At 41.3% G+C, this 26,917-nt stretch overlaps 1 protein-coding gene across 1 annotated transcript; it reads left to right on the top strand.

Annotated features, from left to right (window-relative positions):
- The first annotated feature begins 23,054 nt into the window (after nt 1-23,054).
- Nucleotides 23,055-26,702, top strand: LOC123064581 (RGG repeats nuclear RNA binding protein A). The gene is made up of 6 exons (XM_044488039.1): nt 23,055-23,477; nt 23,749-24,127; nt 24,221-24,362; nt 25,380-25,541; nt 25,626-25,688; nt 26,296-26,702. The coding sequence occupies exons 1-6, from the start codon at nt 23,285-23,287 to the stop codon at nt 26,485-26,487; spliced, it is 1,131 nt and encodes a 376-aa protein (XP_044343974.1). The 5' UTR covers nt 23,055-23,284; the 3' UTR covers nt 26,488-26,702.
- Nucleotides 26,703-26,917: the final 215 nt, after the last annotated feature.

Raw genomic sequence — 26,917 nt, 5'->3', positions numbered from 1 at the left:
TGAAGAGGTTAAAACTTTAAATATCAGTGAACCCACTATCTTGGATTTCAAGGAATTTAATTATGATAATTGCTCTTTGATAGATTATATTTCCTTGTTGCAATCCGTGCTAAATTCTCCTCATGCTTATAGTCAAAATAAAGCTTTTACTAAACATATGTTGATGCTTTGATGCAATCTTATGAACAAAAACTTGAGTTGGAAGTTTCTATCCCTAGAAAAATTTATGATGAGTGGGAACCTACAATAAAAATAAAAATTAAAGATCATGAGTGCTATGCTTTGTGTGATTTGGGTGCTAGTGTTTCCACGATTCCAAAAACTTTGTGTGATTTGCTAGGTTTCCATGATTTTGATGATTGTTCTTTAAACTTGCACCTTGGGGATTCCACTATTAAGAAACCTATGGGAAGAATTAATGATGTTCTTATTGTTGCAAATAGAAACTATGTGCCCGTATATTTCATTGTTCTTGATATAGATTGCAATCCTTCATGTCCTATTATTCTTGGTAGACCTTTCCTTAGAACGATTGGTGCAATTATTGATATGAAGGAAGGGAATATTAAATTCCAATTTCCATTAAGTAAAGGCATGGAACACTTCCCTATAAAGAAAGTTAAATTACCATATGAATCTATTATGAGAGCCACTTATGGATTGCCTACCAAAGATGGCAATACCTAGATCTATCTTCGCTTTTATGCCTAGCTAGGGGCGTTAAACGATAGTGCTTGTTGGGAGGCAACCCAATTTTATTTTTATTTCTTGCTTTTTGCTCCTGTTTAGTAATAAATAATTTATCTAGCCTCTTTTTTGGTTGTGTTTTTTGTGTTTAATTAGTGTTTGTGTCAAGTAGAACCGTTGGGAAGACTTGGGGAAAGTCTTTTTGATCTTGCTGTAAAAAACAGAAACTTTAGCGCTCACGAGAATTGCTGTCATTTTTATTTGGAAAGTGATATTTAGTTAATTCTTTTTGCAGATGATTAATAGATAAATTACTAACGTCCAGAAATTTATTTTAGAATTTTTGGTGTTCCATAAGTTGTGTTAGCTACAGATTACTACAGACTGTTCCGTTTTTGACAGATTCTGTTTTTTTATGTTGTTTGCTTATTTTGATGAATCTATGGCTATTAAAAGAGTTTATAAACCATAGAGAAGTTGGAATATGGTAGGTTTAACACCAATATAAATAAATAATGAGTTCATTACAGTACCTTGAAGTGGTGTTTTGTTTTCTTTCGCTAACGGAGCTCACGAGATTTTCTGTTTTGAGTTTTGTGTTGTGAAGTTTTCAAGTTTTGGGTAAAGATTTGATGGATTATGGAACAAGGAGTGGCAAGATCCTAATCTTGGGGATGATCATGGCACCCCAAGGTAAAACTCAAGGACACCAAAAAGCCTAAGCTTGGGGATTCCTCGGAAGGCATCCCCTCTTTCGTCTTCGTCTATCGGTAACTTTACTTGGAGCTATATTTTTATTCACCACATGATATGTGTTTTGCTTGGAGCGTCTTGTATGATTTGAGTCTTTGCTTTTTAGTTTACCACAATCATCCTTGCTGTACACACCTTTTGAGAGAGACTCACATGATTTGAAATTTATTAGAATACTCTATGTGCTTCACTTATATCTTTTGAGCTATATAGTTTTTGCTCTAGTGCTTCACTTATATCTTTTGAGCTATATAGTTTTTGCTCTAGTGCTTCACTTGTATCTTTTGAGCTATATAGTTTTTGCTCTAGTGCTTCACTTATATCTTTTAGAGCACGGCGGTGGATTTGTTTTATAAAAACTATTGTTCTCTCATGCTTCACTTATATTATTTTGAGAGTCCTTTAGAACAACATGGAAATTTGCTTTAATATAAAAACTTTCATAGAAGTGCATTGAATACTATGAGAAGTTTGATACTTGATAATTGTTTTGAGATGTGGAGATGGTGATATTAGAGTCATGCTAGTTGAGTAGTTGTGAATTTGAGAAATACTTGTGTTGAAGTTTGTGATTCCCGTAGCATGCACATATGGTGAACCGCTATGTGATGAAGTCGGAGCATGATTTATTTATTGATTGTATTCCTTATGAGTGGCGGTCGGGGACGAGCGATGGTATTTTCCTACCAATCTACCCCCTAGGAGCATGCGCGTAATACTTTGTTTTGATAACTAATAGATTTTTGCAATAAGTATGTGAGTTCTTTATGACTAATGTTGAGTCCATGGATTATACGCACTCTCACCCTTCCACCATTATAGCATCTATAGTATCGCGCAACTTTCACTGGTACCATAAACCCACCATATACCTTCCTCAAAACAGCCACCATACCTACCTACTATGGCATTTCCATAGCCATTCCGAGATGTATTGCCATGCAACTTTCCACCGTTCCGTTATTATGACACGCTTCATCATTGTCATATTGCTTGCATGATCATGTAGTTGACATCATATTTGTGGAAAAGCCACCGTTTAGAATTCTTCATACATGTCACTCATGCATCATTGCCCATCCCGGTACACCGCCGCAGGCATTCACATAGTCATATTTTGTTCTAAGTATCGAGTTGTAATTCTTGAGTTGTAAGTAAATAAAGTGTGATGATCATCATTATTAGAGCATTGTCCCAAGTGAGGAAAGGATGATGGAGACTATGATTCCCCCACAAGTCGGGATGAGACTCCGGACAAAAAAAGAAGAAGAAGAAGAAAGAGGCCAAAAAAAGGAAGAAGGCCCAAATAAAAAAAGAGAAAGAAAAAGAGAGAAGGACAATGCTACTATCCTTATTCCACACTTGTGCTTCAAAGTAGCACCATGATCTTCATGATAGAGAGCCTCCTATGATATCACTTTCATATACTAGTGGGAATTTTTCATTATAGAACTTGGCTTGTATATTCCAATGATGGGCTTCCTGAAAATGCCCTAGGTCTTCATAAGCAAGCAAGTTGGATGCACACCCACTTAGTTTCTTTTGTTGAGCTTTCATACACTTATAGCTCTAGTGCATCCGTTGCATGGCAATCCCTACTCGCTCACATTGATATCTATTAATGGGCATCTCCATAGCCCGTTGATACACCTAGTTGATGTGAGAATATCTTCTCCATTTTTGTCTTCTCCACAACCACCATTCTATTCCACATATAGTGCTATATCCATGGTTCATGCTCATATATTGCGTGAAGATTGAAAAAGTTTGAGAACATCAAAAGTATGAAACAATTGCTTGGCTTGTCATCGGGGATGTGCATGATTTAAATATTTTGTGTGGTGAATATAGAGCATAGCCAGACTATATGATTTTGTAGAGATAACTTTCTTTGGCCATGTTATTTTGAGAAGACATAATTGCTTAGTTAGTATGCTTGAAGTAATATTATTTTTATGTCAATATTAAACTTTTATCTTGAATCTTTCGGGTCTGAACATTCATGCCACAATAAAGAAAAAATACATTGAGAAATATGTTAGAAAGCATTCCACATCAAAAATTCTTCTTTTATCATTTACCTACTCGAGGACGAGCGGGAATTAAGCTTGGGGATGCTTGATACGTCTCCAACGTATCTATAATTTTTGATTGCTCCATGCTATTATATTATCTATTTTGGATGTTAATGGGCTTTATTTTACACTTTTATATCATTTTTGGGACTAACCTATTAACCGGAGGCCCGACCCAAATTGCTATTTTTTGCCTATTTTAGGGTTTCGAAGAAAAGGAATATCAAACTGAGTCCAAATGGAATGAAACCTTCGGGAACGTGATTTTCTCAACAAACGTGATCTAGGAGACTTGTCAAGAAACGATCGAGGAGGGCATGCGGCAGGGGGCGCGCCTACCCCCTGGGCACACCCTCCACCCTCGTGGGCCCCTCGTTGCTCCACCGACGTACTTCTTCCTCCTATATATATCCACGTACCCCCCAAACATCCAGGAGCACCATGAAAACCTAATTCCACTGCCGCAACCTTCTGTACCCGAGAGATCCCATCTCGAGGCCTTTTTCGGAGCTCCGCCGGAGGGGGCATTGATCACGGAGGGCCTCTACATCAACTCCATGGCCTCTCCAGTGATGTGTGAGTAGTTTACTTCAGACCTACGGGTCCATAGTTATTAGCTAGATGGCTTCTTCTCTCTCTTTGGATCTCAATACAAAGTTCTCCTCGATCTTCTTGGAGATCTATTAGATGTAATATTCTTTTGCGGTGTGTTTGTCGAGATATGATGAATTGTGGGTTTATGATCAAGTTTATCTATGAACAATATTTGAATCTCCTCTGAATTCTTTTATGTATGATTGGTTTATCTTTGCAAGTCTCTTTGAAATATCAGTTTGGTTTGGCCTACTAGATTGATCTTTCTTGCAATGGGAGAAGTGCTTAGCTTTGGGTTCAATCTTGTGGTGCTCGATCCCAGTGACAGAAAGGGAACCGACACGTATTGTATTGTTGCCATCGAGGATAAAAAGATGGGGTTTATATCATATTGCATGAGTTTATCCCTCTACATCATGTCATCTTACTTAAAGCATTACTTTGTTCTTATGAACTTAATACTCTAGATGCATGCTGGATAGCGGTCGATGTGTGGAGTAATAGTAGTAGATCCAGAATCGTTTCGGTCTACTTGTCGTGGACGTGATGCCTATATACATGATCATACCTAGATATTCTCATAACTATGCTCAATTCTATCAATTGCTCGACAGTAATTCGTTTACCCATCGTAATACTTTTGCTCTTGAGAGAAACCACTAGTGAAACCTATGGCCCTCGGGTCTATCTTCAATCATATTAATATTCCAACACTTAGCTATTTCCTTCGCCGTTTATTTTACTTTGCGTCTCTATTTCTCTTATCATAAAAATACCAAAAAAATTATCTTATGATATCTATCAGATCTCACTCTCGTAAGTGATCGTGAAGGGATTGACAACCCCTTTATCGCGTTGGTTGCGAGGTTCTTATTTGTTTGTGTAGGTGCGTGGGACTCGAGCGTGATCTCCTACTGGATTGATACCTTGGTTCTCAAAAACTGAGGGAAATACTTACGCTAATTTACTACATCACCCTTTCCTCTTCAAGGGAAACCAACGCAGTGCTCAAGAGGTAGCAGGAGATAACCCAATATTTACCCTTACTGTTTTTGTGTGTTCTTATGATTATTCTACTGTATTAATCATGTATTATAGCTTTTGTTTCAATAAAGTGCCAAGTAATACCTTTGGGAAGACTTGGGTGAAAGTTAATGTGATCTTTCTGTAAAAAATAGAAACTTTGCGCTCACAAGATTAGCTGCCATTTTTTACGGAAGAGTGAAAATAAGTTCATTCTTTTTTCAGAAGATTAATAGAAAAATTCCTCATGTCCACGAATTTATTTCATAATTTTTGGAGTAGCAGAAGTATGGTTTATGTTCAAATCATTACAGATTGTTCTGTTTCTGACAGATTCTGTGTTCATTGCATAGTTTGCTTGTTTTCTAGTTCCTATGGCTTATATTTCTCAATATAAAATGTATAAATGATAGGATACAGTAGGCATTGTGTGAGAACAATTATGAACCTTGTCTTTGATAGTACCAAAGTGAATGATTTACTCTTTATCATACTAACCTATCTCACGAAGTTCCGTTTAGTTTTGTGTGATTGAAGTTTTCAAGCTTTGGGTGAGATATCGATATGAGGAAAATAAGGAGTGGAAAGACCCTAAGATTGGGGATGCCCAAGGCACCCCAAGGTAATATTCAAGGAAGACTCGAGCGCCTAAGCTTGGGGATGCCCCGGAAGGCATCCCCTCTTTCGTCTTCAAAACTATCGGTATACCTTACTCGAAGCTATATTTTTATTTGTCACATGATATGTGTCTTGCTTGGAGCGTATTTTCAATTTTACTTGCTGTTTGAATAAAATCATTGGATCTGAAATCTTGAATGAAAAAGAATCCTCCCATGGCTAGTTAATTATTTGACTACTCAGTGTCCTTCACTTATATCTTTTTGGAGTAGTTTGTCATTTACTCACGTGCTTCACATATATCCTATGAGTAAATGGTTGAATGAATTGAATATCATAAATCTGAATTTATATGTGTTTCATATGAGTATACCATGGAGAGTAATGACTTCACATAGAATAAGTATAGGTAGTAAACTTATTGAAAGTTAGCAAACGTAGAACTTGTCACTTGAACAATTCATGCAAGAATACTGAAGGAAGAGAGATTTCACATGTAAATATACTATCTTGGACATCTTTTGCAATTGTGAGCACTCATTAAAATATGACATGCTAAAAGGTTGATTTTGGACAAGGAAGACAACTTAATGGGTTATGTTTTCCTATATCTGAAACATTATATTGTCTTGGATCACCCAACATGTTGAGCTTGCCTTTCCCTCTCATGCTAGCTAAATTCTTTGCACCAAGTAGAGATACTAGTTGTGCTTCCAAAGATTCTTTAAACCAGTTTTGCCATGAGAGTCTACCATACCTACCTATGGATTGAGTAAGATCCTTCAAGTAGGTTGTCATCGGTGCATGCAATAAAAATTTCCCTCTAAATATGTATGATCTATTAATGTCGAGAAAATAAGCTTTATATGATCTTGTGATGTGGAAGAAATAAAAGCGACGGACTGCATAATAAAGGTCCATATCACAAGTGGCAATATAAAGTGACATTCTTTTGCATTAAGATTTTGTGCATCCATCCATAAAAGCGCATGACAACCTCTGCTTCCCTCTGTGAAGGGCCTATCTTTTACTTTTATCTTCTACCCTTATGCAAGAGTCATGGTGATCTTCACCTTTCCTTTTTACATTTTATCCTTTGGCAAGCACATTGTGTTGGAAAGATCCTGATATATATATAGAGAGAGAGAGAGTAACACTATTCTGATCCAGGATCAAAATAACTATTTGGATCACGGCGCGTCATATATAGGGGCGACGAGGTCCTCCCGAAGTCACAGAAAAAAGAAACCACCCTGACCCCAAACTCCCTCATCTCCACCGAGCCCAGCTCACCGCGCAGCCGCGCCGCCGCCCACCACGCCGTTGCCCTGCCCCCAACGTGTCGCCGCCCAACCCCCCGCCAATGACCCGCAACAGATTCCCTCATCGCCACTACCCCCATCTCCCTATCTTCCACATCTGGCACAAGCATCAGTCGCCGCCCCTCCCCGCCTCGGGAACCGACCACGGCGTTCCTCCCGCCCCAGGAACAACCGCGGCGTCGCCCCCGCCCCTGGATCCGTCCTCGGTGCCACATCCGTCCCCGGATCCGGCCGTCGCGACGGTCCCGCACCGCCATCGTCCATCTGCGCATTGTGCATATGAAATAGGATGCAGCCGGCACGCCTCCAGTCCCAGAAGCCACATGCTTGATCCCGCATGCATCCCCTCCTGTGGTCGGTTGGTCCTCATGTGCGCTGACGGAAGGCCGGTGTAACACCCCCAGTGTCATGCTACAGTAATCCCCTGTTGATGGTGCCATGTCATCACACTACTGTTGCTAATCCTCACTTGATCCAAATCACTGTTCATGTTCAAACTCAAATTCAAAGTCAAAAATTCAAATTTGCCAAACATGAAAACTAAAATGTTCAAGGTGTGGCAAATCATCACTGAGTAATTGTCATGTTGGAACCAACCTCTTCTGAATTCCCAAAATGCCCATGGGAATTAATTCAGTGCTCCAGCAACATTTAAATTGGCCTTTTCAATTTCTAAAATTAATTAGGCAACTCCTTTTGCCCCCAAACTTTTGTTCCATCTCAAGGTATTGTTTTAGTTTTATGTGCCAAGTTTTGTTCAAAACAAAACTCATTTGGTACTAAAAGAAAATGCAAAATAGAGCAAATAAAAGAAAACAAAAAGGGAAAGGAAAAGGAAATAAGAAGGAGAGGGAAAGCCCCCTGCCCCACTTGGGCTTCGGCCCACCTGAGCCAGCTGGCCCAGTAGGCCGGCCCACTCCCCCTCCCCGGTCGCCTTCTCCTGCTCCTCGAGTCGTGTCGCTACAGGGGTTGGTTCCCGCCGAACCACCTCGTCGGCGACGACCCCCGCCGCGAGGATAAAGTCGCCGCCCCGGACGCCTCGAGCCCTCCCCCTCACCTACCCCCACATCCACTCCCCCTCTCCACCTCGCTCCCTCCCCCTTGCTCCCTCTCTGCTTTCCCCTCGCCCGAGCACCACCATGGCACCGCTGCCGTAACGCACGCGGCCCCCTCCACCACCTTGCCTCGCCTCCGCGCCAAGAAGGACGACCTCGACCTCCTCTTCCTCCCCGACGAATCACCAGAGCAGGAGCACCTCTGCATTGTCCCCTGCGTCGTCGTCTTCAACCACGGTCACCGCACGTCGTCACCGAATCCGCCACACCGAGCCCTCCCCGAGCCCATTTGAGCACACCTACAGGGCCCGGTGAGCAGTCGCCGTCCTCTCCCCTCTCTCGCGTAGGCCGCCTCACTCTCTAGCTTGCTCGCCGCTACCGTCGTAGCTCGCCGCCGCCCCGCTCCATAGCCGCCGTGGTCATGCTTGCCGTCGAGCTCTGTCGAGCACGGCACCGTGCCCAGCACGCTTCGAGCAGCCCAACGCACCTCGTCGCACCTCCTCCCGTGCCTCTTAGCGTGATCACCATCCGCGCCCGAAGCCGCCTTTGCTCATCGCCGACGCCTCTGCCAGCCACCTTCGCCCGTTCGGACGCTGCAGATCGACGCGCGGAGGAGTACCCATTTGAACGCAGGCAAAACCGCGCGAAATGGTGTCCCGTAGCACCATCCCCATCGTCGCCCGAGCGCGAACGCCGCCCTCGCTGCTCGTCGGCGCCGCTCCGGCCAACTCCGGCGACGCCACCGCCCCCAGTCGACGCGCCTTCGTGCGCTCGTTCGAACGTGCCTAGCCGCACCTCTCCCCGGGCCCCGTAGCGATTTTCCGACAAAGTTCGGCGATGCTCCACCACATTGAGCTCGCCGAAGCCAACTCCGGCGCCGTCCGCCGATGTGGCTGGCCGCCCCCCTGGGTCGCTGCCAGCGGGCCTCACGGGCCCCATTGACTGGGTTGACCCAGTCAATGTGATGACTGGGCAGCCAAGTGGCGCTAACATGCGGGGCCCACCGCATAATTATTTTACCTAAAACATTTTTTATAATTAAAATCAATTAGTTAGATAAATGAGGCACTGATAGGTGGGGTCCAGTAGTTAACTAACCTAATTTTAGTTAGTTTAAACTTCTGTTAGTCCACTGTCTATGACAGGTAGGACCCACTGGTCAGTTTGACCTGGTCAGCCACTTTGTTGACTATTGAGGTCATCCTCACGTCATGCTGACGTCATATTCCTTTTCTGTTATTATAAATAAATCTAGAAAATGGTTTAATCTTTGAAAAATCATAGAAATTAAACTGTAACTCCGATGAAATTGTTTTCTACATGAAAGTTGCTCAGAAAAATCCCACGAATCTGAATGCGCGGTCCATTCACCTGTCACATGCCACTAGCATGCTAAACATGGAACCGTCCCCTCTCTTTCATCTGTTTGGATTTCATCTAACGCCGGGGATTCATTCTCGGATGTTTATCCCCTCCATCTGCAATGTGTAGTACTACGTTAGGGCAACCCTAGCTCTGCCTATCGTCATGTTATGCCTTGTGATGCATTGTTTGCTCTGTATTTACTGTTTCTTCCCCCTCTTCTCTCCGGTAGACCCCGAGACCGATGTTGCCCCAGTGATCGACTACGTCGACGATGACCCCTCCTTGCCAGAGCAACCAGGCAAGCAAACCCTCCTTGAGCATTCTGATATCACCCATTTCTTTCCCTCTCGTGCTTGCATTAGAACTGCTACTGCTTTCTGTATGATCCTACTCTGATGCATAGCCCATTGTTGTTACCTGCTTTTATACCTTACCTGCTTATCCTAAACTGCTTAGTATAGGTTGGTTAGTTATCCATCAGTGACCCCCACCTTGTCCCAGTTGCCCCGCTTTATGTTCGATGACTCGATCAACGTGATCGACGTCCAGGCCCCGACACCACACATCACCCCCCTAGTTGTACGAATCTGCAGAGTTACCATCGAGTGCCGAGGGTGGAACCTCTTACATCACTCCTGATGAGATCTCCGTAGTGTAGCTATACGGTCGAGGTCATCGAGGGTGATTTCCTCCTTAACCACTTTCGATAGGGCTCTGTCGTGCAACCCATCAAATGTGAACCTCGAGGGTGGATCCTCTTACGTTCACCTTGATGACAACATCGAGTGGAATTCACCAGGGGTGATTCCTCGGGTTTTCTCCTTGGTGTTAGACACACAGTTACTATGGTTACTATGACTTTGCACTGAGCCATGTTACTAAAGACGGGTCGACCCTGAGGGGTACCCGCGCGAGCTTAATAGCGAGTGATGTGGAGTCGGGTTGACCTGGAAGGTGCCCGCGAGATAACTACGAGGTGTGGCCGGGCATTCTTAGCCCTTGCCACAAGTACTCGAGACGGGGCAACGGGGTCACATCTTTCGTGAGTCTCTGCTTGTTACCGCGCATTCCTAATCCACTACGATTTGGATATTTGATCCGAGGGGCCTCTGGCCTGATAGCACTAACCATCACGTGGGCATAGTATGGGCGTTCTGCGTCGTATACATCAGCCGAAGCTTAATAGACGTCAGCGACTGAGCGGCGCACGCCGGGTTGGACTGCGTAAGCGCCTGCCTTGTTGAAGGAGGTAGCTAGGTCTGCTCACCGGCCGCCCACGCAACATGTAGGAGTTCCTGGGGAGATGGCCCATGACCCTTGGGGGCATAGGTTTAGTCCGGCGTGCTGGCCTCTCTATTAAGCCTAGGTCGGGTTGCGGCATATTGTTTGACCGAGGCCGGGCATGACCCAGGAAAGTGTGTCCGGCCGGAGTTAATCGAGCGTGGTGGGTAAGTTTGTGCACCCCTGCAGGGAAGAAAACATCTATCGATAGTCTGTCCTACGGTAACGGACACTTGGAGTTGTATCCCGATCGCTACAACTAGAACTGGATACTTGTGATGAGAAATGGATTGTGATGAGACTTGGATATGAGATGATAACTGGATAGTATGGCTCTGGGATTGCTTTCTCGCAGGGAGTCGAGAAAGGATCTCTGGCCGAGGTTGATAACACTTCTACTACTTTACATTATGTTGATTTGTACTCTTCTATATGCTGCAAGATGCTTGAAGATGCTAGTCTTCGTCACCAAAATTCTTTCTGAGATATATTATTCTGTAACGCTGATTATTGTTGCCAGCCTCTACTTACCTTCTGTTGTCAGCCATTGCTAGCTATTGCGGCTCCGCCTTGCTGTGTCCTCTGGCCGTTGTTGGTGCACTGCTGCTGCAGTTTCAATTTGAGAATGAGAGATAGATTTCAAAGAGATATTAGATGCTGCTATTGTCTTTGTTTTTTTAACTTGATGGTATCTGGGGTTAAAGAAATGAGAAGAGAGAACGACGACAGGATAGAGTTGTATGTGGTAAGGAAATCACAGATTTTAGAGAAAAAATCCTTTCTCTAGCACTCCATAGCGTGTGCGTGATTTTTCTGAACTCTCGTTAGTGTGTTCAACCATGTACTATGCTTGTTTTACTCCATGTACTATTGAAATAGCAATAAAAAAATTTGATCAATGTGTCCAACGGATTCCTCTTCATGTAAACTTAAATGAAGAAAATGAATTTCAAATTCGAGAGACAAAAGAGAGTCATAGAAAAAAAAGAAAAATGAACTTTGATGTTCAACAAAAATAGAAGTTCAAACCCACGAGACGACTGAGTTAATAGTAGGAAAACAAAAATAAACTTAAAAAAAAATATAAAGTTCAACTTGCAAGACTAAAAAAATACAAAGTATATAAAAACATTAGATTTTTTCTTGTTACTGAAAAATAAAATGAGGAGGTTCAAATTAAAATAAAAGGAAAAGCTAAAAAAGGTTTTAGAAAAATACAAAGTTCAACTCGCAAGACTAAAAAAAATACAAAGTATATAGAAAATCAGATTTTTTTTCTCGTTACTGAAAAATAAAATGAGGAAGTTCAAATTAAAATAAAGGAAAAACTAAAAAGGTTTTCAAAAAAGGTTTTCAAAACTAAATAAAGGAAAAATTAGAAGTTCGAACTAAAATAACGAAGTGGTTTGATGTTTATGAAAAAATCTAGGATTTTACCATTAAAAGACTAAAATATCTGTGTTATTAAAGAATCAACCATGAAGTTCAAAAAAATAGAAACATGTCAAATTTGACGTTTATTTTAAAACCAAACACAAATCTTTACTCAAAAAATAAAATATGTGAAGTTCAAATTAAAATAACATAGAAGTTCAAAGTATATTAAAACCTAGGATTTAGAAGCTCACAAAACACTGCCATTTTGGGGATTTTCCCCCATACTAAATATTAAAACTAAGAAGTTCAATTTTAAAAAACGAAGTAGTTCAATGTATGTAAAAACTTAGGTTTTCTCGTTACCAGAGAATAAAACCAAGAAGTTCAATTGAAAAAAGCAGAGCAGTTTGATATTTATTTGAAAAAATGGATTTTTCTAGTTACTAAAGAATAAAACCAATAAGTTCAATTTCAAATAACGAAGAAGTTTGATGTTTCTAAACAACCTCCAATTTTTACATTTCTAAAAAATACACAATGAAGTTCAAAACAAAAAAAGTAGAGCGGTTTAACGTCTATAAAAAGCTCATATATTTTCAAGTAACCGAGAGAAGCTCAGGTTGATAATTGCTAGAAGTTCACATACTACACTGTGTGCATTTTGCATTAATAAAAAGAATAAAAAACAAAGGTAAAAGTTTTGTTGCTAGAAGTTCAAGTGCTCGTCCGAGAAAGTTCAAAAATCTTGTGAGAGAGGTTGAAGCAAAATACGCGTAAGTAGTTGAAGGAGAAAACAGCGGGAAGTTCAACTACTACACGGAATGCATTTCAGATAAGAATATAAGAATAGAAAACAAAAGGCTTAAAAGATTTTTTGAAAGAAGTTCAAGTGCTTCTGTCCATGAAGTTCAAAAATAAGAGAGGTTCACCTTGTATTTCCATGTTCGATTACAATTCTTTACTCAAAATATAAAAATGTTAAGTTCAAATTAAAATAATAGAGAAGTTCGGAGTTTATTAAAACCTAGGATTTACCTGTTCAAAAAATAAAAAACACAAAGACATTTTTTGCACTTTTAAAAACAACTCATAAACAAAAAAAAGGTTGCTGGAAGTTCAAGTGCTCTGCGAGGAAAAGTTCAAAAAATTCTTGTGAGAGAGGTTCACCGTGTATTTAGATGTCCAAAATACATAAAAAAATATGTTGTTTTTGTGTTTTAAAATAATTCTCTCAAACCAGAGAGAAGTTCAAAATGATAATAACCAGAAGTTCACGTACTACATAGTGTGTATTTCATATAAGAAAAAAATAAAGTGAAATAGAGTGAAGTTCAAACATACATGCCCCAGAAGTTCAACTACTTCACGCAGTGCAAAAAACAGCACATCAAAAACAGAGTGAGGTTCAAACAGACATGCTCGAGAAGTTCAACTACTTCATGCACTGCAAAACACATCACGTCAAAAACAGAGTGAGGTTCAAATAGACATGCTCGAGAAATTCAACTACTTCATGCAGTGCATTTTCGTTCGCGATGAAGACAGAAATCATGATCTCATCATTTTCTAATTTACTTCAAAACGGCAGGAATATCAGTTGTGTAAGTTCAAGTCCTCGGTCGGAAAAAATTTAAAAAATTATTGTGAGAGAGGTTTGTACAAAAAGAATATCATTTGTGTAACACTGACGAATGGATGAGAAAATTACAAAGGAAAATACTCCCTCCGTTCCAAAATAGATGACTCAATTTTGTACTAACTTTAGTATAAAGTTGGGTCATCTATTTTGGAATGGAGGGAGTACATCATAGAAGTTCAACGTGAAAACAGCAGGAAGTTCAACTACTACACTTAATGAATTTCAGATGAAAAACTTTTAAAACCATCGCGAGTATGAGAAAATAATCAACACGGGAAAGTTGCGTGTTTACAGCAGCTTTCCATCCGTATATCACTCATTGAATTCTGGGAGTGGATGGAGAACTACGATTAGTGGATGGAGATCTGCGAGCAAAAAAAAGCACGTCGAAAACATAGTGAAGTTCAGGTAGATATGCTGAGAAGTTCAGGTTCTCCACGCGGTGCATTTTTGAAGAATCTGTTTCGCGATAGAGGCAGAACGAATGATCCCGCCGTTTTTGAAGTTACTTGAAAATGGCTAAGAATCAGAGAAAACCATCAACATGAAAAAGTTTCGCATTTTCCGTAGCTTTTCAACGGTATATTATTTGCCCAATTCTGGTAAATTTTGTAGAAATTACGGCGAGAATACGTTTTTCGCCATTTTCGAAACTGACTTAAAACCGTAAAGAATTGAGAGAAACAATATATACCAAAAAGTTCCGCATTTGTTCAAGCTTTCCAACGCCATATCATTTGCTGCACTCGGATGCACGGTTAAAAATTAGCTCGAAAATACGAACTCGGTAGGACTTGGACCATTTTCTAAATTACTCTTAAACCATTCAAAATTAGAAAAAAAACTTTCAATATGAAAAAGTAGCACATTTTCATAAGCTTTTCAACGCCATATCATATGCCTCCATTGGATTAGCCGTTTAGAAATGACATGGAAAAAAGAACTCAGCTGTTCGGTTTACGAAAGTTTACGTTTTTTCAAATTACTCTTTAACCATAGGGAATTGGAGAAAACTTTCAACATGTGGAAGGAGCGGTTTTGCAGCAGTTTTCTAACGCCATATTATATGCCTCATTCCGATAAACGGTTTAGAAATGCGATCAAAAATACGATTCACGTTTTTTGTACGAAAAAACGATTTTCAAAACTACTCTTAAACCGCTTATATTTTGCCAAAAATTTAAGTTGGGTCATGATATTGGTGTCCATAGCTTTCCAACGGTATGTCACAAGCCCCATTTCGGCAATGTTGACGGAATTTCAACCTAGTTCATAGGGAAGTTCAACGTACTACTAGCGGGGCAGGTCAGGTTGTGATCAGAATATTATTCTGATCCCGTGATCAGAATAGTGTGTATATATATATATCCAATTGGATGTAAGTTATCATGAACTATTATTGTTGATATTACCCTTGAGGTAAAAGGTTGGGAGGCGAATCTATAAGCCCCTATCTCTTTTTGTGTCCGATTAAAACTTTGAACACATAAATATCACATGAGTGTTAGCAATTGTGAAAGATTAAATGATAGTTGAGTATGTGGAGTTTGCTAAGTCAAAGCTCTGACATAGACCCTTCCTGAAAATAAGATGAATTGCAATTGTTTGATGACTGAGAATATAGTTTGTTAGTTTCAAGAAAGTTTATGATCTATACTTTAACATGTGAATAGCTTGTTACTTGATCATGAAAAGTTTTATGAAAATGAGCTACTGTTATGATATATAATGATGCTAGAAAAAGTGATTGGAACTATCATTGATGAAACTTATGCACTTGCTAGCATTCACACTTCATAAATTATTTATTTTATCATTTAACTACTCGAGGACGAGCAGGAATTAAGCTTGGGGATGCTGATACGTCTCCAGCGTATCTATAATTTATGAAGTATTCATGCTATTATATCATCAACCATGGATGTTTTATATGCTATTTTATATGGTTTTTGGGACTAACCTATTAACCTAGAGCCCAGTGCCAGTTTTTGTTTTTTTCCTTGTTTTAGAGTATTGCAAAAAAGGAAAACCAAATGGAGTCCAATTGACCTGAAACTTGACAGAGCTTATTTTTGGACCAGAAGAAGGCCATGGAGTAAAAGAGTTGGGCCAGAAGAGTCCCGGGCTGCCCACGAGGGTGGGAGGCGCGCCCACCCCCCTGGGCGCCCCCTACCTCGTGGACAGCCCGGAGACCCCCCCTGACTTGTTCTTGACGCCAAAACCTCTTATATATACAGAAACCTCTAGAAATTAACCTAGATCGGAAGTTCCGCCGCCGCAAGTCTGTATAGCCATGAGAAATCAATTTAGCCCTCTCTGTCACCCTGCCGGAGGGGGCCATCATCACCGGAGGCCATGAAGGAGGATCTCGGAGGGGCCATCATCACCATGAAGGCCAAGGACCAGAGGGGGAGCCTCTCCCCATCCAGGGGGGCATGGAGGAGGAAGCACAAGGGGGAGAACCTCTCCTCCTCTCTCTCGGTGGCGCCGGAGTGCCATCGGGAGGTGAATCATCGCCGCGGTGATCGTCTTCATCAACATCACCATCATCACCACCATCCTCATCTCTTTTATTCGGTCCACTCTCCCGCACCCCGCTATAATCCTTACTTGAATATGGTGCTTTATGCCACATATTATGATCCAATGATGTGTTGCCATCCTATGATGTTTTGAGTAGACATCCTTTGTCTTTGGGTTGATTGATGATCTAGATTGGTATGAGTTGTATGTTTTTTTGGTGCTGTCCTATTGTGCCCTCCGTGTCACACAAGCGTGAGGGATTCCCGCTGTAGGGTGTTGCAATACGTTCATGATTCGCTTATAGTGGGTTGCTTGAGTGACAGAAGCATAAACCCGAGTAAGGGGGTTGTTGCATATGGGATAAAGGGGACTTGATGCTTTAATGCTATGGTTGGGTTTTACCTTAATGATCTTTAGTAGTTGCGGATGCTTGCTAGAGTTCCAATCATAAGTGCATATGATCCAAGAAGGGAAAGTATCTTAGCTTATGCCTCTCCCTCATATGAAATTGTAATGACGACTATCAGTCTTGTTAACAATTGCCTAAGACAATTCCGCACATCGATCCATCATTATGCCACACTCGCTATTTATAATATTTAGTAATATATTATAACTTTATGATAACATCACCTACTTTTATATTTTATCTCTCCGATACCATGCAAAGTTATCTTCTTCATACCCACAACGTAGTTTTATTTCTCGTTTCTAGTTGGAAGCAAACGTTCGGTGTACGTAGAGTCGTATCAGTGGCAGATAGGGCTTGAGAGAATATTGATCTTACCTTTAGCTCCTTGTGGGTTTGGCACTCCATACTTATCACTTCCACCTTTGGGAATTGCTACGATGATCCCTACACTTGGGGATTATCATGCATCAACCCCTATGCATAGATTACCCCAATGTCACCTCAGGAATCCGCGAGTTGAGTGCCAAAACACATATCAAGTGAATCAATATGATAACCCATTGTCACCACGAGTATTCATATGCAAGACATATATCAAGTGCTCTCAAATCCATAAAAGTATTCAATTCGATAAAACGAAATCTCAAAGGGAAAACTCAATTCATCACAACAAGATAGAGAGGGGAAAACACCATATGATCCGACTATATTAACAAAGCCCGCGATACATCAAGATCGTGACATCTCAATAACACGAGAGAGAGAGAGAGAGATTAAACACATAGCTACTGGTACAAACCCTCAGCCCCGAGGGTGGACTATTCCCTCCTCATCATGGTGGCCGCTGGGATGATGAAGATGGCAACCGGTGATGATTTCCCCCCTCCGGTGGAGTGTCGAAACGGGGTCTAGATTGGTTTTCGGTGACTATAGAGGCTTGCGGCGGCGGAACTTCTCATATAGGGTTACCCCGAGGGTTTTTGGAATATTTGGTAATTTATAGGGCACAGAGGGGGTGCGGAAGGCCATCGAGGTGGGCACAACCCACCTGGGCGCACCTGGGCCCCCAGGCACACCCTGGTGGGTTGTGTCCCCCTCGAGACACCCCGAGGTCCTTCTCTGGCCCACTGGATGTCTTCTGGTCCATAAAAAATCCACAAAAAGTTTCACACTGTCTGGACTCCGTTTGTTATTGATTTCATGCGATGTAAAAAACAAGCAAAAACAGCAACTGGCACTGGGCACTAGGTCAATAGGTTAGTCCCAAAAAATGACATAAATTTTGCTATAAAATGATTGTAAAACATCCAAGAATGATAATAAAACAACATGAATACTTCATAAATTATACATACGTTGGAGACGTATCAAACTCCATACGGTTGTGGGGCGAGATATCGGTTTGGACCAAAAAATCAGCAGGGAGGGTGGGCTTCGATCGATGGGAGGCTATGGGTATGAATAGCAATGACGTATGCATTCGCCTTCAATAATAGAGATGCCCAAACCCAAGACCGCTATCCAGCATGCATCTCAAAGTATTAAGCAAAATAGAGCATTGCATCAAGCAAGACGACATAATTTCGATAATATATTGTCTTCGCACTGCGTTTAAAGGACAACTACGCAACTCTCTTTTTATTCTTAGTGGCAACAATACAATACATGCCCTTTTCACTTTATGTCACTATGGTAGCTTACTTGCAAATTGAACCCAACTATCAAACATAACCCCTCTTAGAGATCGTTCATCAAACTTGGCACGATGCATTGTAAAACTTGCTATGAGTTTATATCTAAATGACATGGCAAGTGCATGACATGGAAAAGACTTATCTGCATCAACATTGTAAAATATAATTCTTTGGCCACAAGAATTAGTGAAAAATCAATATGATATGCACATACATACAAACATTTATTTTTCTAGTAACGAACATACACAATAAAAGGGGGTACATTTTGTGAATAAAATATGAACATGAGTTATACTCTATTTGATTCAGAAAACAGATATATACTCCATCTCATTATTTAACAAGTGGAAACAAATCTTTCACTTTTGGTAAGGAATTCAACCTTTTTTCCTTGACGTTTTACAGCTTATTTTTCTTCTCCACATTGTTCCAATTTTTACAAATCCCCGCCAAAGTCTAAAATCCAAATTCGGATGCTCCAACCACCCCATTATATGAGTTGTCTACTGTACTATCTATCATAACATGTCACTCGATGTTGTTCACATGATTCACAACAATGGTCCTGCACATTTAGAACAGTAAAACTGGGCACTCTCCTAGCCTTCTCATGCATTTAGCCTTTTTAGCCGTCAGATCACATGCCATGGCCATCTATGTCCATTGGATAGCCATAGAATTAGCTTGAGCATGGCCATCCCCATGGCTTCCTAAGGGCAGTTATTCTTGTGGTTAACTGGCCCAAGCAGCCCATCTAGCACAGCCGCTGGCCCAAGCCAGGGAGGGAAATAAGATCGGTCTATAAAAGGTAGCGAACAGAGAAATCGTGGGTGATTGGTGTGCTCTCTAGCCCTAATCGAGTCGCGGCGACGGCGACAAATTCCTACCACCAAAAAGTTTAGATTTCTAGCCACTCCCAGATTTGCCAACATTCTCGTTCTCATGCTCTTTTAGATCCGAGAAAACAAGACAAGGGTTTGAAAGAGAAGGTCTCGAGTTTGAGGGTTTTAGGATGGAAGACTCAATCTCAGATGATGAAGGAGTGACACTACTGGAGGATGTTAAGGAGAAGTTGGAAGATGGGATGGAGCAGCCACCAGATTGGCTCCCAGATGGCTGGATCATGGAGGTCAGACGTGATGATAATGGCGCCCTCTACCAGGTATGATGTGTACTACCAAACATATGCACAAATACATGCTGTTAGATAGTTCAAACACATGTTCATTCTTTATACAAGTTTGTATGCTTTTTCTAGATTTTGTTAGTTTGTCTACTAGAGATATGTGATTATTTTTTCCTTTACTTTTGTTTCCTTTTAGTATTTCATATCTCCAGTCACGGGGGTCAAGTTCAGGTTGAAGGAAGAGGTCATGGACTACCTTTTCTCCGAGATGGAGGAACACTACATCGAATCTAATGATTGTGTTGCTTGTAGCACGCCTCATGCATGTTTTCTTACTATGACGAGGCCATTGTATATTTTTATATCCATTATCTATATCATTCTATCATTATATGCATAGGCACACGAATGGCTTCCAGATGGATGGCTGGTAGAGGTCAGAGCAGGGGGAGACAAGATGGAGAAGATGTACAAGGTAGTTTTTATCCCCTTCACACGCCCTAGAAAAATACTAACTAAAAATGGCAAGATGATAATTTACTCACTTTTGTAAATAATTTTGATTTGATTGTATTATTATTATTTGCAGTTTTATCTTTTCTCACCATTGGAAGTACGAGTATTTTCTAAAGAGGATGTACTACTCTATACTAAGGAAAGGAAAATATTCAAATGTGATACAGATGGGCAATGTGACACAAACTCTCAAGATAATGTGCATTTCTTACTATCCCTACATAAGCAATTATTTATGTCTATGATGAATTGACTTCCCAAAGCTTTGATGCCTTACTTTGTAGATTCTAGCAATAGTGGAGTTCAACGCACACGGGCTGCCACAAGGATGGGTCAAAGAGGTCGTACACAGAAAATCAAAGGAAAGAATAAGGAAAGACTCGGTATATAAAATTAAAAATAAAACCCTTCCTTCATTCTTTGTTGAAATATTTTTCAATTTTTGATCATGATTAATGATGCAGTACCTCACGGATCCTGTTAGCCATAAAGTATTCAGGTCATTGAATTATGCAACTCACTACATTAACACTGGGGAAGTTAAAAAACATGCACTTGTTCAGAGGGCAAGTGTGCATGAAGTGTACAATTTTGAGAAGTCTGTTGACATGGTAACATTCCAACATAATCTCTTATCCCAGTCATGGTCTTCCAACATTATCTCATCTCAAAGTAAAGTTTTCATTTTAAAGACTTCACTTGCCTTAGAAGAAGATGCATTGTTGACCTTTTTTGATATTATACTGTTTAAAATGTGAATATATACTTCATGCACACATCCTTTCATGTGTAAATAATAAGGTATATTCCAAAAGTTGTGGATCGAAAATCTTTTTGACGTTGTTATCATGCAATTTGCTTTTTGTGTTATTCTTGAAATCAATAGTCAAGTTAGGCTGGCTTAATTTCTAATATATATTTTTATATGATTATGATCATGTGATCTATCTTTTATTGAGGTCGGGTCATAGTGTTGATGCTTTCAGATCCTTATGGAATGCATTCTTCTACTTCTCATTTTGTAGGAATTTACGTTATCATTCTAGTTTCACATGTTCATTTATTCATGGAAGATTCATGTATGACCGATGTAGTTTTCTATGTTTTCCATGTGCCATATCCAAATGACTATCCTTGATTCGTTTTTTGCAACCATGTATTTTGGGATTGCCCCCGCCCCCATCATACAAATGTGTGTGTACCTCGACTATATTGATACGAAAATTATTATGTGTCAAACCATTCTGCCAAAAGGTATATCCATCATAGGTTGGAATAACAAATAATGTTGCTTTTCTTTTCATTGTGTGGACACCAGAATTAAACATAGCTTTTTCGATGCAAATGTAATGTAATTTAATAATATAACAAAAGGAACTCATTTTCTAACATATGCATGCATTTGGTCTACCTTCATTAGACCGTACTTGGAACTAACCACCATTCTTTTTCTTTACTGGTGTGTTGGTATCTCTGAACAACCTACAAAACTTCCTGTAAGAGCGGTGTCTCCATGGTACTGATATTGCATATTTTGCTGCTTAGACCAGCATAGCATGATAATTGAATATCATAAATGTGTCAGCTTAAAAGTGTAAAAAAAATCTGCATAATATGTTGTGTTGTTTGTAGTTATGTATATTGTGAATATATTATGTATTAGTCGAAAAATACATGTCCAAATATTTGAATTTTCAGGTTTATCAAACAATATATTGCTTTGACATTATTAAAGTTTTTAAATTCTTATGAAAACCAATTTATAGATATTTGGTGCTTATATTTAGCTAATTCTCCTCGTAGCATGAGATTTTCCGCGAAAAACCGAGAAAGGATGTGAAGGCTCGCAAAACACTTGAAAGTTCTTTGAAGCCCAGAAGATCATCAACAAGGAAGAAGAAAAATTGCAATGAACAAACTTCATATAGATGTAAGTTCCCCCTATCATCAGTGCTATGGTATTTATTTATACATGCAGGTGTTGCACATATTTCTTTCTTTAGGTTCGTGCATACTATTACATGATTGAGTAGGCACATAAATTTGGTTATTCACTTATATGTATCCTTGTTAGATGTTCTACTCCGGGAGAGTTAAGATTTGGATTTTCTTGTTTCATCTCGGGGGGACATGAGGACGTCGAAAAAGAATCCTATCACATTTGTTACGACTTAGGATAATAAGCTCGTGAACTTGGTCTGGGTCTCCGTTAGTTCTATATAAACCTTATGTAATCAAATGTGGGATGTTTTAGTGGCTAGAGCCGATGGCTAGAACCGAAAATTGCTTTTGGAGGCCGAGCTCCACGGAGGCCTCCATTTGCAAATTTTAAAATTCACCAAAATTCATATTTCTATGTTTCAAAATGGAGGCACAATGTACATGTGTGTAAATTTCCAAGAAGAAGCACGTTGAAATGAGTGTTGTGCATAAAAAACAAACATGGGGCTTTTAAGCACTATTCATCCTCAAGAATTTGTTCTTTTCTATGTACATATCGCATTTCAAGGTATTTCATCCTAAATTATTACACATATATACATTTCATCCTTGTACACTTGCATGTTGTTTTTAAAATTTTTACAAAATTAAAAAGATTGAATTTTGATTTTTTTTCAAAGATTCCTGCAGCCTGGTCACCAAAACCCTGTAGTACAACAACAGGCATTATTTTTCAATTAAAAATTAGATTAAAGCCACGATTCGCGAGTCGCGAGTGAGCGGTCACCGCGAGGAATACCGCAACGCCGACAGGCGACCCCCCGCGGGGCGATCCCAGCCGCTCGATCGGAATCCCACGGCCCAGCGCCCCCACGAGCGCCGAGGGCCCCACCCGACCCGTGAAATCCCGTAATCACCCCAAATCCCCGGGCGCCCTCCAGCCAAACGGCCTATCGGCGCGAGGGCACGGCGGTCATTTCGGCCGGCAGGACGACAGCGAGGGGATAGGGACTCGCGGCACTAGTACTAGTCCGGGATAGTGCGGCTAGGGTTTCTTCGTCTTCCCACACACCCCCCCTCTCCCACCTGCTCCGTCCCCATCCCCTCGCCGCCGCCGCCGCCATCTGAGCCTCAGACTCGCGCGAATCCTCCCCGGGCCGAGCGATGGCGATGCAGAAGTCCGGCAGGAGAGACTGGTAGCGAGAAGGGCAGTTCCCCGGTCACCCCACACACAAATCCCGGCGAGCGAGCGCAGAGTGACCCGACTTTTTCCGCCGTCCATGGCGACCATGAACCCCTTTGACCTCCTCGGCGACGACGAGGGCGACGACCCCACGCAGCTCCTGGCCAAGGCGGCCGCCCTGGCGCAGAAGGCCGAGGCCAAGAAGGCCGCCGCGCCGCCCGCCGCCGGCAAGGGCGGCGCGAAGACGGTCGCCAATCTGCCCACCAAGCCGCCTCCGCCTGGTCAGGCTGGTAAGTCCAGGGTCCGGGTTTAGTAGCGAGTTGCGGAGATGCTGGATCTGGGGTTTAGGGTCTGCGGGGATGCTTTTTTTTTCGTGGAAAGGGTGGCCATCGATCAACTGCTGTGCGATACTCTAGTTGCTAGTATCTGAAATCACACAAAAAAAATCGTTCTGTTAAAGAATCGTTGTGAAGTTGGGGATTTTGATTCAGTTTTAGACATTGCTGCCATGAAAGACTATTTTTTTGGGGTTTAACTCCTGATGGTGTGTATGTTTTTCAGGCAATGACTCCCGAGGTGGTGGTCCACCCTCTCGTGGAGGATATGGTCGCGGTGAACGTGGCTCAGGCAGAGGTGGCCGAGGAGGGTACGGTCAGAATCGCGACTACGGCAGTGAAGACACAAATGGCTACAGGGGAGGTTATGGTGCCAGAACTGGAGGTGAGGAAGGCGCCCAGGACAGAGAGAGGGCCCCTCGGCAACCCTACCAGGGGGGAGGCCGTCGTGGTGGGTATCGTGAAGGCGAGTTTGGTGATGATTCTGAGAGGCCACCTCGAAGGAACTATGAGCGCCATAGCGGCACAGGCCGTGGGTATGAGATAAAACGCGAGGGTGCTGGCCGTGGGAACTGGGGAACTACCTCTGATGAATTTGTCGCCCAGTAAGATATCTCCTTTTCTGCTCTATGATGTAGGCTATTTATATGCAGAGTGGTGAAATGGGAGGTAACCTGTGTTGTTGTTTTGGTGACCAGGGAAACTGAGGCCCTGAAGCAGGATGAGAAGGCCCCTGCACCTGAGAAGCAGGGCGCACCGGAGGATGCACCACAGGCAGATGAGAACAAGCCCACCAAAGATGGCGCCACAGTTGTGGAAGAAGAAAAGGAAGAGGATAATGTATGCTTCCTTCACGCTGTGGTCCTTATGAATGATAATTTTTTGATAAAGTTGTCTAGTTATAGTCATATTTCTAAGTCTAGTTATAGTTATATTTCTAAGGCATAATAACATGCACATTTAGTTCTCTTCTCAACTTGAACGAAGTGTGGGTTTTGGCTTGCTACTTTTAAGTCTAGTTATAGCTATCCTTTTGGTATTTTACATAGCTCGCCCCATTGTTTTTTGTTTCGTTTTGCTTCATGATTTGTCAGTCATATTGAGTCTTATGCAGCATGCATTTGCTTTAATTCGTACACACTATTATGTCTTGCATGTTTTGATAGCTTGGAATTTTCATTCTTCTATCTATTATGGATTTTTAAATATAGAGATAACTTTGTAATCTTGTTGTCTTCTGTGAGCCAGTGAGATTTTTGCAATACTTCTCTTTGAGTGTTCAATTAGTGCATTCACAAGTGCATGCTTGTGTAATTGATTTGTTTGGAATCGTAACATCCCCAAAGTTGCCATTTGCTATGCCTTGCATTTGGTATGTACTTATAGGACTGACAGAAGTGAGCATAGCAGTTTGCAATACGCTTTTGCTCTGCTCACTTCACTGATCATGTACAATATCTGTTTTGGAAGGACTTGCTAATTTCTTCACCTTGCTTTTGATATTAATAGACCAACAGATAATTACAGTAGTTTGTCAGTCTGGTCGTGATATGCAATACCGTTGTCTGAATTTCAAATTAATGTTGATTATGGCTATTTCTTCTGTTCGTGTTCGTGGTGGCTGAGTGATTATTAGATTATTACACACATGTACATTTTATCAGGCAACTCACACACAATAGCTCTTTTCAGACATGATTTATGCAGCCATTCTCATTGTATTTAAACATTTCCTTTTTGTATTATTGTATCATATATCTGTTGTGGTCATGCTGTATGCATATGCTTGTTTCTAAAGAAGGAAGAGTATACCTATATTTGTTGCAATCATTTGAATGAAATGTTTGATGATCTTAGGAGATGACTCTTGATGAATTTGAGAAAGTAATGGAGGAGAAGAGGAAAGCACTTGCTGCTTTGAAGAAGTCTGAAGAGAGGAAGGTTGAAATTGATAAGGATCTGCAGGCTATGCAACTACTTTCCACCAAGAAAGGAAATGATGAAGTTTTCATCAAACTGGTAAGTTAACCCATTATGCCTTGTACTCCATGCCTCTTAACTCACTGGAGATTCGTGATTGATTTTTTTTATGTATTTCCTAAGGGTGCTGATAAGGAGGCTTTGAAGAAGAAAGAGAATGCTGAACGTGAAGAGCGTGCTAAGAAGGTCTGACATTACATCTTTTGCAATATTTAGAAATATTTGTACTTCTCTTGTCAAGCTGCTAAATACTAACAGTAGTTTTGTGATGCTGGTGCAATCTTGCAATAACTTTCTGATTCTCAGTTTGTGATACTAGATATCGTGCTACATATTGTCAATAACCACTTAGGGCATGCACAGTGGTTGATAAAGTTAGTCTTATCTTAAGCCACCATGTAATTTAGATATGACAATAAAAAATGATGTACAAAGGGTTATCTCTTGGCATAATCTTAGTAACCAGATTTCTTAAATATGTGATTGCAGATATTATGCTAAGAGATCTCTTAATCTTGTTTCTCTCTCCTCCACCTCATCATTTATCCTATGTGGTACTCTTAAGATAGAACCATTGTGCACGCCATAATCTTGTTTCTCTCTCCAGAAAGGCTATATTGTAGGCCTTTCTGGACATGTTAGTTGCCTGTCTTGGATTCATCTGTTATTCCCCTGTCCTGTTGTTAAAACAGCAATTACCTTTCGTGCTTAGCGCGCCCAGTTTTATGCCTGCACTTTGGTCTTCCTGCTAGATAACAATTACTAACTTGGGATTGTTCTCTGACGTTTGTAGTCTGTGAGCATCAATGAGTTCCTGAAGCCTGCTGAAGGAGAGAGGTTCTATGGTGGCCGTGGCCGTGGCGGCAGGGGCCGTGGAGACCGCGGAGGCTTCAGAGGCGGATTTGGTGGTGGGGGCTATCACGGCCCACCCCCTGCTCCGGCAATTCAGGACCAGAACCAGTTCCCAACCCTCGGTGGGAAGTGAGATTGCTGTACCATCTCAAGTACCACCTTCACCAGTATCGTCGACGCTGTCAAGTTAAAATTTTCCTTTCACCATATATTTCTGCGCGGATCCTATATTGAAACAAATAACTCTGCTGCATGTGGACCATTCATCCCTGTGTCTGTCGACTTTGTAAATCCGACGGTTGTCGCTTATCAGAATTTTGTAGGCTATGAATTGCTCGTTCCTTTGTCTGTGATCTTCAGGTTTCTAATGTCCTCTGATGCGAGTGATCCATCAGATATGGCTAGCGCTGCATACAGTGCAAGTGTTAATATGGGGACAGCTAGGCATCAGTTGGCTTGCGAGTCATCAGATGTCTTTCTCCTCTCGTTGCAGCAACACATCCTTATGTGCCTGGCTTGCAGCGCTGCTCCCACTCTATACCCGTGTCCCCATTGCAGCACCC

Source organism: Triticum aestivum, chromosome 1A, assembly GCF_018294505.1.
Source record: "Triticum aestivum cultivar Chinese Spring chromosome 1A, IWGSC CS RefSeq v2.1, whole genome shotgun sequence".
NCBI classification, from domain to species: Eukaryota; Viridiplantae; Streptophyta; class Magnoliopsida; order Poales; family Poaceae; genus Triticum; species Triticum aestivum.
The sequence above is the reverse complement of the archived record's forward strand: the minus strand, read 5'-3'. Positions and strand labels throughout refer to the sequence as shown.